The sequence below is a fragment of the Sitophilus oryzae genome, unplaced genomic scaffold, assembly GCF_002938485.1.
Source record: "Sitophilus oryzae breed Bouriz unplaced genomic scaffold, Soryzae_2.0 scaffold_1976_pilon_pilon, whole genome shotgun sequence".
NCBI classification, from domain to species: domain Eukaryota; kingdom Metazoa; phylum Arthropoda; class Insecta; order Coleoptera; family Curculionidae; genus Sitophilus; species Sitophilus oryzae.
In genome coordinates, this window is record NW_022146697.1 from 280,322 (window position 1) to 295,293 (window position 14,972).

The 14,972-nt window shown below is 34.4% G+C and overlaps 1 protein-coding gene across 1 annotated transcript; it reads left to right on the forward strand.

The window, feature by feature from the left end:
* The first annotated feature begins 11,371 nt into the window (after positions 1 to 11,371).
* Positions 11,372 to 13,411, forward strand: LOC115883701. Its single transcript, XM_030902095.1, has one exon. It carries the CDS (start codon positions 11,372 to 11,374, stop codon positions 13,409 to 13,411), a length of 2,040 nt encoding a protein of 679 aa, XP_030757955.1.
* The last annotated feature ends 1,561 nt before the right edge of the window (positions 13,412 to 14,972 follow it).

The window sequence follows — 14,972 nt, forward strand, 5'->3', positions numbered from 1 at the left end:
GAGGGTGCCGTTCGAAGAACAAAACACAGAGAAAATTGGAGACGGGCGGTGCGTGCGGCCGTCAGGTCCTTAGAGCCAGAACCAGAGCCAGTACACGTCGTACGCGACGTAAGGACTTAGACGACTTGTTCTACCACCTTGTTGTTAATCCTGAGGACAGACTTTCCCGGTCTTTTGGAAAATACAAGTTTAGTTTTGTTAACATTGATGTGTAATCTGTAGAGTATGCTATGTTCAACGATGCAGTCCATCACGTTCTGAAGGTGTAGAATGTTACCAGCTAGTATGACCGTATCATCTGCGAAGCGAATATTGTATACCAGTGATTTTGATAGCATCCTCAACGTTCTCTAGTGCCTCACGAAATACCGCCTTCGAGTAGATATTGAAAAGGAGTGGGGATAATACATACTCCTAACGCCCTTTCTAATTGCTACTTCATCAGATGTATTATGTTTATTTTAATTTTATTAATCACAATTAATAAAATTAAAATACAAATAAAATTAATAAATTATTTATTTAATCTATTTTAAATAATAATGATTTTTATTGTATAAAGACTAATATTACAAATATACAATATTACACAATAATTGGTAGGAGTTTGGCGTTAGCCATTCTTCCACTCCACCATAAAATAAAAGTAAATGATTCTGCACTTAGAATTCGAATTATAAAAAAAATGCAAAAGAATAATTACAATAAAGAATATATTTTTTTTAAACAGCTGATCATTAAAACGATCTTAAATTAATTTAATTAGTAGACAATAATGTATTATTTTCAATTAGCAAACAAACGATTTTTTATCTCATAATTAAATCTTGAAAATGGAGAATCTAGTATATCTAGTATTGGGTTTAACAATAAAGGTGGCTTATAGGAAAAACTACATTTAAATTTTGAACTAGAATGCCGCGGGACTGTAAAAGTATTTAATCTAATATCTCTACTATGGATTTCTGATCTTTTTGTAAGTAAATTGTATAAATATGGAGGAACTTTGTATGTATAGACTTTATATAATAACATAATATAAAGGTATTGACGACGTAAAGAGAGTCTAGGCTCATTCAATTTAATTAGGTGAGGAGTTACGTGCTCTCTATATTGTAGATCACAAACAAATCTCACCGATGCATTTTGTACTCTCTGTATTTTTGCTTGGTTGTAGTTTGTCAAAAAACTGTAATAAATCTGACTACAATAGTCCAAATGTGGATATATCAGCGCCTTTATTAGGTGAAGTTTTGTCGCTTCATCCAACAAAAATTTCAGATTATACATGCTTTTCAATTTAAACATAGCTTGTTTGTATACTTTATTACAGTGATGTTCGAAAGTCAGGCCGCTGTCTAGGTAAACTCCCAGGTTCTTGGCAACATCGACCCATTGGATCAGAGTACCACCAATAGATAAATCAAAATTGGAAACAATAAAGTTTCTACTCCTCGCATTACCTACACAAAGTGCATGAGTTTTATTAGAATTTATTATTAGTCCATGGTTACTACACCATGTTTCGTAAGCAGCCAAATCGCGGTTCAAAATAGTAACAGAGTCCCCAGCATCTTCAATGGCAGTTTCCAGATATATCTGTACATTGTCAGCGTACATATGCATTTGACACTTATGAATCGCTGATGGCAAATCAAATGTGTATAATAAAAATAAGAGTGGGCCCAAGATGCTACCCTGGGGCACTTCATTCGTTGTCACGCTAAAGTTGGATAATTCTAAACTATTCAGCTTTACTCGTTGTGTCCTATCATTTAGATAATCTTCAAACCAAGACAATGCAGCAGTATCACATCCGATGAATCAAAGCTTAGCTAAAAGCAATTGAAAGTTAACCGAATCGAATGCCTTACTCTGATCCAAGAGAACTAACATTGTACACTTAGAACCATCCATGGCGCGAGAAAGATCATCTACAATCTTAAGCAAAGCTGTAGATGCCCCATGTTTAGCACGAAATCCAGATTGGACCATTGGAAGAATATTGTTAGCCTCTAAAAACTCTAAAATTTGTTTATAAATTATCTTTTCGAATAATTTCGATATAGCCGGTAATATACTGATAGGTCGCAAATTACCAAAAGAACCGGGCGTCAATACCTTAGATATAGGGATAATATTAGCTGATTTCCATGCACAAGGAAATTTCCCAGATATGATTGAGCTGTTGAATATATTTTTGATATGAGTTATGCAGTGTGGCAATACGAGGTTTAGCATTTTTTATTGATATTGTCGGTACCGTAAGCACTAGATTTTATTTCCCTTAGGTTAGTATAAATATCTGTTTCATTAATTAAATTAATACTAAAATGTACATTATTGTACAGTTTGTTGTTTTGATAGTAGCTTAACGTATTAGGATCAACTTTTGAATATCCGGCCGCTGTCAAGAAATAATTATTTATTGCATTAGGGTCACTTAGTTCTTTAGGAATATTAATAGCGATGTTTGATTTTGTAGGAACCCCCCATTCTGAAAAATTCTGCCATAGGTTTTTACCATTATTTTTATTTTGTTCTACAATAAATTTAAAGTAAGCCTTTTTTTTAACATGTTATAGCATTCTTAATATAATTTCTCAGTTCGACATAGTACTGGCGTTTAACAAGAGATTTGTCTTTTAGATATCTTTGAAATGCTTTTCTTTTTAATCCTATCATTTTCTTAATATTATAGGTAATATAAGGTTGATTTCGGCGCGCGGTCTTAACAATGCGTAGCGGGGCATGTTTGTCAAATAAAGCACTAATCATATTATTCAATGTATTTGCTCTAACATTTATATCAGCAATGGCGTTAATATCATTCCACGCTACACAAGAAGCGTCCCGGTCAAAGTCTGCCAAGACAAAATCACTGTAATTTCTGTATACAATATGTTTAGGTTTAGGTCTATCAGCAACGAATACAAGAGAACAGTACACGAGCATATGATCAGTATTGCACCGCAACTCCACATTATCATGACAATCCAAAACCAAATTCTTACTAATACATAATATTATATCTATAAGTGATTCACTATCTCGCATCATTCTAGTCGGTTTATCAATTATTTGTATTAAATCAGAGTTATTTATAAGGGATACCAGTTTAATTGTACCAGTTGAATCAGGATTTAAAAAATGTATGTTTAAGTCACCCATCAATATAATAGATTCAGTCTCAAGAAGTGTCATCTCTAGAGGTTCGATCAGTTCATAAACACTATTTAAACTTGCATTAGGCGATCTGTACACTACACCAACACCAATCTTCTTATTGTTTAAATGTACGATGATCCACAATTGTTCCAAGCCATCTACGTTACAGTACGAAAATAAAGTCTTTGTCTTATAAGCGTCTTTAGTATATATAGCCACTCCACCCCCTCTGGTAGGTCTATCCAGTCTGGTAAGGTTATACCCATTCACTCCAACCAAGTTGCAAGGATAATCCTCATTAAGCCAACTTAACCTTGAGTTTTTTGAAACGACGACTGCAGGTATGCCATTGCTATATTTGATGAACAAATTTTGTTCTCCATTGGCTTTTCTAGTGTTAAGTTCATCCTTTATTTTTCCATAATAATCTCGTTGCATTTTAGTTTGATCGGTGTTAATTGAGATATTTTTATATGTAGAGGTTTTTAAATTTCTTTTTCCTTTTAAAATATTGAAGACATCCGCACGTGACGATAAGGTTACTTTTAATGGGTGTGGTTCTTGTTTGTTATTGAGGCGAATTCTTGTAGCTTTTATATTTGAGGTATCTATATGGGGAGCTATGGATTTAATAACGTCTCGAGCCTATTCTTCGTCCGTTGAATGCGAATTAGAGGGTAGATTAAATAATATGACATTACGTCCTCTCTTTTGCCTCTCAGAAATTTCAGCAATAATACTTTCACAATTTCCCTGGTTAGTATCATTCTTCCTATCCTCCTGTAACTGCAAAATCTGTTGTTGCAACACATTTACAGCCTGTTGAAGAGTATCGATCGCTTTCTTCAGGCTCTCAGTACTCAGAGATTTATTGGCGCACTGGGTACATCTCCAATTGCAGACGTCGACCTTAGATAAAACATCGAATTCGGATTTTGAGATATTTACACATTTTATGTGGTAAAAAAGGCGGCAAAAAGAGCACTCAAGGCCGGGCGATCGATTGCTCAGCGCTGCATCACAAGCATTACAATTATTTTGAGGCATAGTTATTAATCACTTATAACAGTGGCACCACTTGGAATATATTTTCCTAGTTTATTGCTTGTTATTTGTTAAAACTAAACTAAATTTGGTAAAAAAGTGACTAAATAATCACTCTGTTCGTTATTTTACATACAGGATCTACACGGAGCGGCAGAAACACGTGTTGACTTCTCGCGTACCAAAGGCGTACTCAAAAGGCGTACTCATGCTTATTTCGTGTTATTAAATTTTATTAACATTTTAATACTGATGTACAGAGCTACCTACAGCAACTTCAAGAAAAAAATAATGGTGTTTAAGATAATTACAAAAGACTTATTTTTTAAAGATTTAACATCCTGTAACTTTAAAATTATGCATTTCCGCACCCATGTTTACAGTAACTCTTTTTCATATTTTTTGAATAGAAATCAATGAGTTCTTATTACTTCTTGAACACTTTGGCTAGTTAATGACACTAATTTTCTTAAAGGTTGCTATTTGTCTTGTATTACGGCAAATTAATAAAATTGTGTTTATCTCATCAACGAGACTGAAATCGACAAAATGTCAAGAGACAAGTTTTAATCGGAATTAAACGGACTACAAACTATGGTAACAAGAGAAAAAAGTCAGTGGCGCACAGATTAAAAAAAAATATTCCAAATGATAACCCATATGCATGTCCCTGGTAAATATATTCTCTAATATTTTAAAACAGCAAAATTAATACAGCAGTTATTCGTTTTTCACATGCATAAAATAACTGAATTATGCAGAATGCTTACTTGCATTTGCGCCATCTCGTTTTGCTTAGAAAATAAAATAGTAGTAAAAATTATATCAGCGAAAAAAGTACTATGTTTGATAATTTGAAATTAAGGTCATTGCCTGTCTTAATTGAATGAACTGCTGATAAAAACAGAAAATATTTTATATTACTATCGGAATTTATGTAAATAAGCAAAATTACCAACAACATTTGTGGTAGTTCACAATGTTCATATTTATATTGTAATTCATAATGTTCTTGTTTTTTCCAATATTTATTAGCGTTTTTATTTTGAAATTTAACGTGTTTGATTAAATCGGAGAATATCCTATAACTATCTTAGATCGATGAAATGATCCTAATTGCCAATAGTCCTGAAGAACTGTGTAGATTATGCTTTTTAAGGCGCCATTTTGAACGCAAAAGCCTAATATTTAAATCAATTTATAGATTTTAGGGTGGGGGGCAGGTTCTATACTAAACAATAACCTTTTATGGTCTTTTGTGCTATAATTTAACTAAACATCTTTTTCAAAACGGGGAAAGCTCAAATACCTACCATAAATTAGTCAATATGTTAATGATACAAATTTCTATGATTTTTAATAATAAAATATGGATGTTCTTTTTAAATAAACAGTACCTAATTCTTAATAAAAATGGTAGTTTATTTATCTCGGAATATTCGTTGCTAAAAAACAAAATAATTTAATTAATAAACAGTAATGTCCTTTACATATTGATAACCAAGTTGGTATTTACCATTATCAGTGTTAATTATTTTTTATATGCTAACTAAAATATCATGAAACACAGACCTTAGTAACGATATTTTGTAATGGTTTTTAAAAATATAGCCATAACGAATTTAGAACGTGCATACAATAACGTATGGATTACTCAAAATGTCGGACGCAAATTTGAAGTCCGTTGGATTATACATGTTTGCAAAACAATTATACTGGGAGTGCTATGTGGTGACTGACGCAATGTGTGCTTTTCATTATAATTCTCAGCTAAACAATAACTTTTTATGGCCTTTTGTGCTATAATTGTAAAATTAAACATTTTGAAAACTCAAATGTATCTCACAAATAGAGTCAATATATTAATGATGCAAATTTCAAAGGTTTTTGATGAAATATGGATATTCTTTTTGGATAAATAGTGCCTAATTCTTAATAAAAATCTATACTAATATATAAAATCCTTAAGTGACTGACATACTGATTAATCACGATCCTGCTCAAACCACTCAACGTAAGAAGCTCAATTTTGGCATACAGATTGATTCTAGGGTGTAGAGGTTCGATAAGAAGGGATTTTTCGAAATTCCAGTTCCAAGAGGGTGAAACCATCCCTCAAATATTACAATATTTTTATTTAAAAACGGTCAAGTTTCCGAAAAACGCTTAAACACGTATATTTTATTTTGTTTTTTTACATATTTTAAGATTTTTTAAAAATGTATACAGGGTGTTTCGAAAAATCTGGTCATTGATTAATCACGATCCTGCTTAAAGCGCTTGACGTAAAAAGCTGATTTTTGGAAAACAGATTGACTTTAGGGTGTAGAGGTTTGATAAGAAGGGATTTATCGAAACTCGAATTCTAAGGGGGTGAAACCACCCCTCAAATATTAGAATATTGTTTATTTAAAAACCGGTGAGTTTTTCGGAAAAACTCTTAAATGCGCATATTTTATTTTGTTGTTTTAAGATTGAAGATTTTTTTAAAATTTATACAGGGTGTTTCATAAAATATTACCATTGAGTAATCACAATTATTCTGCTTAAACTGCTTGACGTTTAAGCTGATTTTTGGTAAACGGATTGACTGTGGGGTGTAGAGGTTCGATAAGGAGGGGTTTCGAATCTCAAATACCAAGAGGGTGAAAACGCCCCTCAAATACTACAATCTTTGTTATTTAAAAAACGGTTAGTCTTTCGGGAAAACGCTTGGACATGCATAATTTATTTTGTTTTTTTACATATTTTGAAATTTTTAAAAAAATCATACATGGTGTTCCAAAAAGTTGAGTAATTGATTAACTACGATTCTGCTTAAACTGCGTAAAAAGCCTATTTTTGGCAAACGGATTTTTCGAAAGTCAAATTCCAACGAGATGAAACTACCCCTCAAATATTACCAAATTATACAATAATATCGCCATATTGTTTTTTCTCATGCTGGCATAAATGTGAGAAAAATTTATCCAATTTGTATGTTAATGGAAATTCTTGCTTTGCTTTATCATCACCATTACAAATGATTAATTCGACGCGAACGAAGTCGCGGGTTTACACGCTAGTTGCAGTATATTTATCTCGAAATAATCGTTACCATAAAAACACTTTAAAATCTTAACTAGACAAATATCTTTATAGATATTTTTCTAGTTAAAGGTCAATTTGTTAAGCATAAACGAAGGAAAAATTTTCATTGATTCTATACCGGCTGCGTCTCAAAATGGCTCACCCCTATAACTTTCTTATTTTTTTCAGATAAGAAAAGGAGATTTGGTATGTTGGTACGAATTAAATTCTTTTCGGCCACTTCCTGTTTCACCGGAAATGACTATAACTTTTGATTTTTAAATGACACCCTTGGTATTTTTTTACTTTATTCGATAGAAAATAACACTATAAATGGAATGACATATCATATGTCAACTTTTGACATTTTCGATATGGTTTATTTGAAATTGTAATATGCGGTTCATAACGACAATTTGACTGGAAATACCAAGTGTGTGATACCAAATTATTCGTAAAAAAATGCTTTTTCCAAATATGCTAATGAGCCACTTTTGTTCCATTTGAAAAAAATGAGATATGATTAAAAATACGATTTGGGCATCTTTTAACCGGTCAGGACAAGACACGAAAAACATTAGACGCTCAAAACTATTTTTCCAAGGCTCCTTGTTTAAAAATTAGTGTTTTTAACACAGCCATGGCACTCTAGATTGAAATTTAAAATACGATTTGTTTTTAACCGAAAATGTCAGAAGTTGACATATGATAATTATGTCATTCTATTCAGAGTGTCATTTTCTATCGAATAAAGTAGAAATATACCGAGAATGCCATTTAAAAATCAAAAGTTGTAGTAATTTCCGGTGAAACAGGAAGTGACCAAAAACAATTGAATACGTCAATTAATACTAATTTATGTCATATACTAACAGACCAAATCTCGTTTTTTTGTCTGAAAAAATAAATTATTTAAGAACCATTCATTTTGATCTTTCTTGGTAATAACATGAGGCCTAGGCGAAGGGATTTGCAGAATATTGGTGAAAATCACCTTATAATATGCTTTATAATTACAACCTGCAATGGCGAGATATCCTGCGATTAATTTACTAAGCCCAAAAAGGTTGATTCTCACTATACTTTCCGTTTCCATTCCATATTCGTTCCGTATTTTTATTGTATTTACGCTATACGTAAGCTTCCGTTCCATATCAGTTCCATACTTTTTATTGTACAATTTATATCATTATACAAAAGTTTTATTACAAATGCTGGTTTGAGATACAAGATGACCTGCAAATTATGGTTAAGCATGAATTTGTAGATGTAGCCTAGTGGTACGACTTCGGCAAACGGTTTCCTGAATCATAGATACCATTTGCAAGGCTTTTGAAAAATTAATATTTCTTTTAAAATAACTTTAAGTAATAAATATCTAAGGAATAATAATTGTATAATAAATGTATGATTTATTTCATCAGTGTGTTTAGCCTTGTGATGAGTAATATTTTCGCCGAAAACGTTTTGAATCATTTACCAAAGGGGTTGGTATTAGAATTTTTAGAATTTAGAATGAGTGGGAGGGGGGTTAATCACTTCGACCTTACAGATCCATTGTGTCCCCCTTTCTTGAATCATAACTCATCATACAGTCCCAGGGCTTTGACAAAAGCCAGTATCTGGGACGGTTTTATAGAGGGTAGTTCTCCATCTCCAATATCAGTCGTACCAAAATTCATGGCACGAATGGTTGTCGTCTCGGCGCACTCAGTGATGAGGTGTACTGGTGTTTCCCCATCTTCCCCACAGAATCTGCATTCGCCGTTTCTTCTTAGTTTCAATCTACTGAGGTGTTCATTGAGGAGACAGTGTCCTGTTAAAAACCCCGTGACAATCCGAAGATTGTTCTTACTCAGACCCAGGAAGATCTGTGATTTTTCTTGATCATAAGCCCTCAGAAACTTCTTCGAGTGTCTTAGACCATTGCAAGATTTCCATTCCAGGTTGCGGATGGAATATTCCAAGTTCTTGAGTTCCGCCTTGAGTTGGTTACCACTTGGAAAGCAGAACGGTTCTGGTCCAGTTAGTGGAGTGTTCGCTCCTTTCCTAGCTAGATTATTTGCTTTTTCATTGCCTTCTATCCCTTGGTGAGCAGGCACCCAGTGTAGGAGGACTTTGTTTTCTTTGCCTAATTTATTCAGCTTCTCTATGCATTCTTTGACCAATTTCGAATTGATGGGGGTTGGTATACTTTGCTATTACTTCTTGTTTAAAAAAAATACTTGACAATATTTATTATAGTATTATGTTGTATAGTATTTTCAATATTTGCTTAAACGGACATCCCGTTCCAGAAGACTGGAAGCTGGCTTATATATCTTCGATCCATAAAAAAGGCAATAAGCTGGACTGCAGTAACTACCGTGGTATATCAGTGACGAGCACAATGAGCAGGTTATATGGTAGAATTTTACGTGATCTCATAGAAGAAGATTATAGAGAAAAGGAGGAAGAAGAACAGAATGGTTTTAGAGCAGGAAGGTCGTGTACAGATAACGTGTTCTGTTCAAATAAAGTTATAGAAAAAAGATCGGCAAGAAACTTGGACACACATATAACATTTGTTGACTTACGGAAAGCGTACGACACTGTCCAAATATCAAGACTATGGGGGGTACTAGAACAATCTACGATCAACCATACTTATATAACAGCTCTTAAGGAACTATATAAGGACGCAAAATCAAAAATAAAGGTAGGAAAAGAGCTTACAGAAATATTTATAACCGACAAAGGCTTGCGTCAAGGTTGTTGCATCTCCCCTACTCTCTTTAAAATATACGTTGCAGTCGCTTTAAAAAATTGGAAAAGAAAAATCCGTGGTATAAGCATAGAGATTGACAATGAATGTTTGTTCACACTTCAATTCGCAGACGATCAAATAATAGTTGCCAATGACAAAGACGATATGCAATATATGTTAAGAAAACTTATTGAAGAATACGGAGAATGGGGCTTGACAGTTAACATAGCCAAAACAAAATATCTATGTATAGGCGCACAAGAAGGAAACTTGAACTTGGACAACGGTCAGAAATTAAGCAGTGTCAAGAGTATGAGTACCTGGGAATTATATTTGATAACACTGGAACTGACGGCAGAGAAATAGAGAAAAGGATTATCAACGCGAAAAAAATAATCGGATGTCTAAATGGAATCTTATGGAGCAAATCAATAACACAGCGAAGAAAATTCAATATATATGAAACCATAATAAAGAGCAACCTCCTGTATGGAGCAGAAACATGGAGAATAACTGAGAGATACAAGAAGGGGATAGAGGCCGTAGAAATGGATGTCATTCGAAGATCAATGGGAATTTCAAGACAACAACGAATAAGAAATAATACCATAAAACAACAAATGGGTATAGAAGATACGATAACACAGGATATAGAGAAAAAGCAGCTGATCTGGTATCGGACATGTAGAGCGAATGAAGGACACTAGATGGCCCAAGAAAATAATCAATTGGCAACCAAAGGGCAGAAGAAAACAGGGAAGACCAAAACTGGAATGGCAAAAAAGCGTACACAAAGCGATGAGTGAAAGAAACCTGTCAACAGAGGATTGTACGAATACAACAGGCTGGAAATTGGGTTATATATATATATATATATATAGTAGGGGAGGTCGGGGCATGATGATATATATATATATATATATATGATTTATATATATATATATATATATATATATCTAAAAATCCCATTTATTTTTCTATAAATTCCTTTAGGTGTATAATACGTCGGGTTACACATAGATGGAGCTATAGGTTTTGCATCGGGTTTAAAAAATCATAACCGCTTTTCACACCTGTTAGATGTAAACATCCAGCTCCAGAAAATAAGCAATTTCGCAGGTTTAAAGAAAAATAGAAGCCCCTTTCATAGTTAATCTTGATTATTGTGGACATTTTAAATATTAGAAGGTAAGATACAACCTAATTTCACTTAATTAATAATTTAATTTTTGCTGTTTTCTAAAAAATGTTTCCTGGGGCAAGTTGACGGAGGCAAGATGACGAATTCGTCAACTTGCCCCACTGTGTATAAAATTAGTTAAATTCATTTTTTGATGTTTTTAGATGGTAAGAACTTATAAACACCGTACAGATAGACGCTCTTGGTCAGAAGACGTGCTTATTGCCGCGTTGCACTCTATTTTGCACGACCATAAGTCAGTTAATGCTGCCAGTATTGAGCATGGAATCCCGGAAGCAACATTAAGACGTTATATAAAAAAGCAAAATAACAACGAACCAATTCCTCTTAGTGGTGGGAGATTCAGAAGAACGTTTTCTGATGCTCAGGAAGCTCAGTTTGTGACCTACCTAACTGACCTGAGTATTAGAGCATTTGGAATTACATCAGTACAATTTAGAAAACTAGCCTACGAATTCGCTGAACTTAACAACATAAACCATCAGTTCTGCAAAACCACAAAATTGGCAGGCACGGACTGGCTTAAGTCGTTCATGAGTAGACATAGGATAAGTCTTAGGACCCCAGAGTCGACTTCGCTGGGACGATTATTCGGATTTAATAAAGTTGAAGTAACTAGATTTTTTGAGTTACTTAGAGAAACTAGATTAAAATACAATTTTACTGCTGACCGCATTTATAATGCAGATGAATCGGGATTATCAACGGTTCCCAATAAAAAGCCAAAGATTTTATCGCCCACTGGTTCTAGGAGAGTATCAAAAGTTGCTAGTGGTGAGCGTGGAAAAAACACCACCGTTGTATGTGCCATGAACGCCCAAGGGAGCTACGTTCCACCCTTTTTTATTTTTGGAAGAGTTAGGATGCGACCAGATCTTTTAAATGGATGTCCTCCAAACTCTGCTGGTATAGCTCAACCCAGTGGATGGATGAATACAGAAGCCTTTGTCCTATACCTTAAACATTTCGTGAAATTTGTTCGCCCAAACACAGAGACACCCGTATTGTTGATCGTTGACAATCACTCGTCTCACACTTCACTGGAAGCTATCAATTATTGTAGGGATAATGGAGTGGTTATGTTGGGACTACCCCCGCACAGTACCCACCGCCTACAACCGTTGGACGTTGGGTTTTTTGGACCTCTCAAGACTTTCTATAGCCAGACTTGTGATAACTATTTGGTAAACCACCCGGGAAAACAAATCACCGATAAAGAAGTTGGTAGGTTGTTCGGGCAAGCTTATCTAAGGGCTGCAACTGTGGGAACAGCTATAAAAAGTTTTTCCGCTTGCGGCATTGAGCCTTTTAATGCTGAAATCTTTGGAGATTCCGATTTTGCGCCTTCTATGGTGAGTGAGAGGCACGTAACTGCGGACAACGAGTTCTTAAGCAGTGACGATGAACCACTAGCAGTTCCTGGGTCTTCAGGCTCAAATAGAATTGATCAAGCCAAAACAAAAAACAATGAAATACAAGATGGTAAACCACCAGCGGTTTTCAACAAAACTGAGCCAGAAAAGCTTGTGAATTTAATTCTCCCAGGACCCTCAGGATTGAATAAAATGGATTCTGCAAAGAATAAAAACTATGAAACACCAGATGTTGAACCCCCATTGCTTTCCAAAAAAAATCAGCCGGCAAGGTCAATGAATTTGTCCCTTCCTGGACCTTCAGGCCTACAGCAAAAAAAATCTGCAAAAAACAATGAAGCACAAGCTCTTGGCACTATGAGTTCATCCAGCTCCAGTCAAACAATCTCTAATGTTGATAGTCGAGTTACGCTACTTGAAATGAGACCCTTTCCCAAATATACACGTCCCATAAAAACTACCAAAAGAATTAAACAAAGGGCTTCTGTTATCACCTCAACACCCAACAAAGAAGAACAGGAAAGAAAAAACAATGAAAAAAACTTAAAAGAAATTAAAAGAAGGAAGGTTGATTCTGTGAAAGTCAAGAGAAATGTATTTCAAGAAAATCGTGAAAAGCAGGTAGGAAAGAAGAAGAAAACTAATGACATTTTTTGTCCTGGCTGCCAGGAATCCTATATTGAGCCTCCTACAGAAGACTGGATTCAATGTAACACGTGCGAGAGTTGGTGGCACGAGTCGTGCACAGCCTACGAAAAAGATGGCACATATACCTGCGACATTTGTTATAATCGTCATCGTGCCCTATAGGCTCGTCATCTTTGCCTTGGTTGTGAGCCGGCCATCACAATTTATTAAAATTTTAAACTGTATATGTAAATTATTGTGTCATGTGGGTGATATTGTATGAGTATAATTTTAAGTTAAATGTTATGTGTTATCACCTGTTATTTTATGCACCCATGTTTTAATACAAGTTTGACGAAGGAAATGTAGGTTTTGTGGCTTTGAAAAAGGTTAAAACTGGACCGAAACGTTAGTTATATAATAAACACTTCCTAAACCCAGAAAAAGTTTAATATTGACCAAAAGCCAAGAAACCTATAAATAAAAAATATATATATTATGTTGTATAGTAAATGTTTATTATAGTATAATCATGCGATGTACTCCTTGTTGAATGATCGGCGGCAAACTTTAGAAGGATATTATATTGTTATGTTTATACTAGAATTATTGACTTTCTTATCTCCGTAATATATTTACGATATGTCGATTTTTATAAATAAGCAGGATGCCCATCTTCCTGCGAAGCAAATAGAAAGACATAAGTTATATGGTTATATGTACATAACCCTATTTATATTATGTTTATTTTGCGTCTTGGACAAATTGAATAGATGAGAGTGGAAAAATATTAAACAGAAAAAAACATTTACTGAGAATATTATATGCTATCTAGATAAAATCGGTATAAGTAAACTTAAACGTCTCTGATTTTGCAATAAACGCTTTTTTAAGCTAATGGGGTAAATTTTGTCAGCCACTCTTAAATATCCTTTTGAAATTGGACGTTTCCTTGTTTATTCGTTTCTTGTCTAGACTATTTTCCAAATTTAATTTTTAGTAGTTGGAATGAATGACCCGTAGGGTAGTAAAACCTTGGATCAGGGAAAAGCAAACCATCCACAAATGATAACAGACAAGGATAAATTTTCATCCAAGTACCGAAAACTACAAAGAAAATTCTATTGCTCGGCAGGAATTAAATGCGGATTACAACAGATCCATTGACAGGATGCCAAGTTCTACCTGAACAAGCTCAATCTCTAACAAGGAAATCTTTGCTGTATAGACTCAGCAAAAATCTTGAAATAGCTGAGCACAAAATATGTTACTGCGAGGCTTTGGATCGCAAACTACACTTTCTATTTTGGAAAGCAGGGCTAGAACCGGATATGCTGCCATCCTATCAAGGACCTGTACAAACTAGTACAGGGCACAGAGATAGGAGACTGGTTGCATTCATGGAAAGGGGACAAACACTATAGGCCTTACAGGTTGCAGGGTTTCCGGAAATGTACCTCACATAATATCTATATGCTATAGATTAATCTCTAACCGGTAACGGTGCGGTCTAACAACAACAGATGGACTACAAAAATTACAGCATAGTACCCAAGAGGAATTAAGAGACCTAGAAGAAGACCGAACCTGAGATGGGATCATGATATTAGGAAATTAGCAGGGATAACTTGGACCTGCATAGCCAACAATAGAAAACAATGGACCCAACTACAAAGATAGTATCTAAATATGTGAGGGAATCTACACCATGGTTGAAGCTACAAATGGTTGAATAAGCTGAAAA

Bases quoted from the DNA above. Each gene is read 5' to 3' on its own strand.
- LOC115883701 (XM_030902095.1), top strand. From the start codon at position 11,372: ATGGTAAGAACTTATAAACACCGTACAGATAGACGCTCTTGGTCAGAA.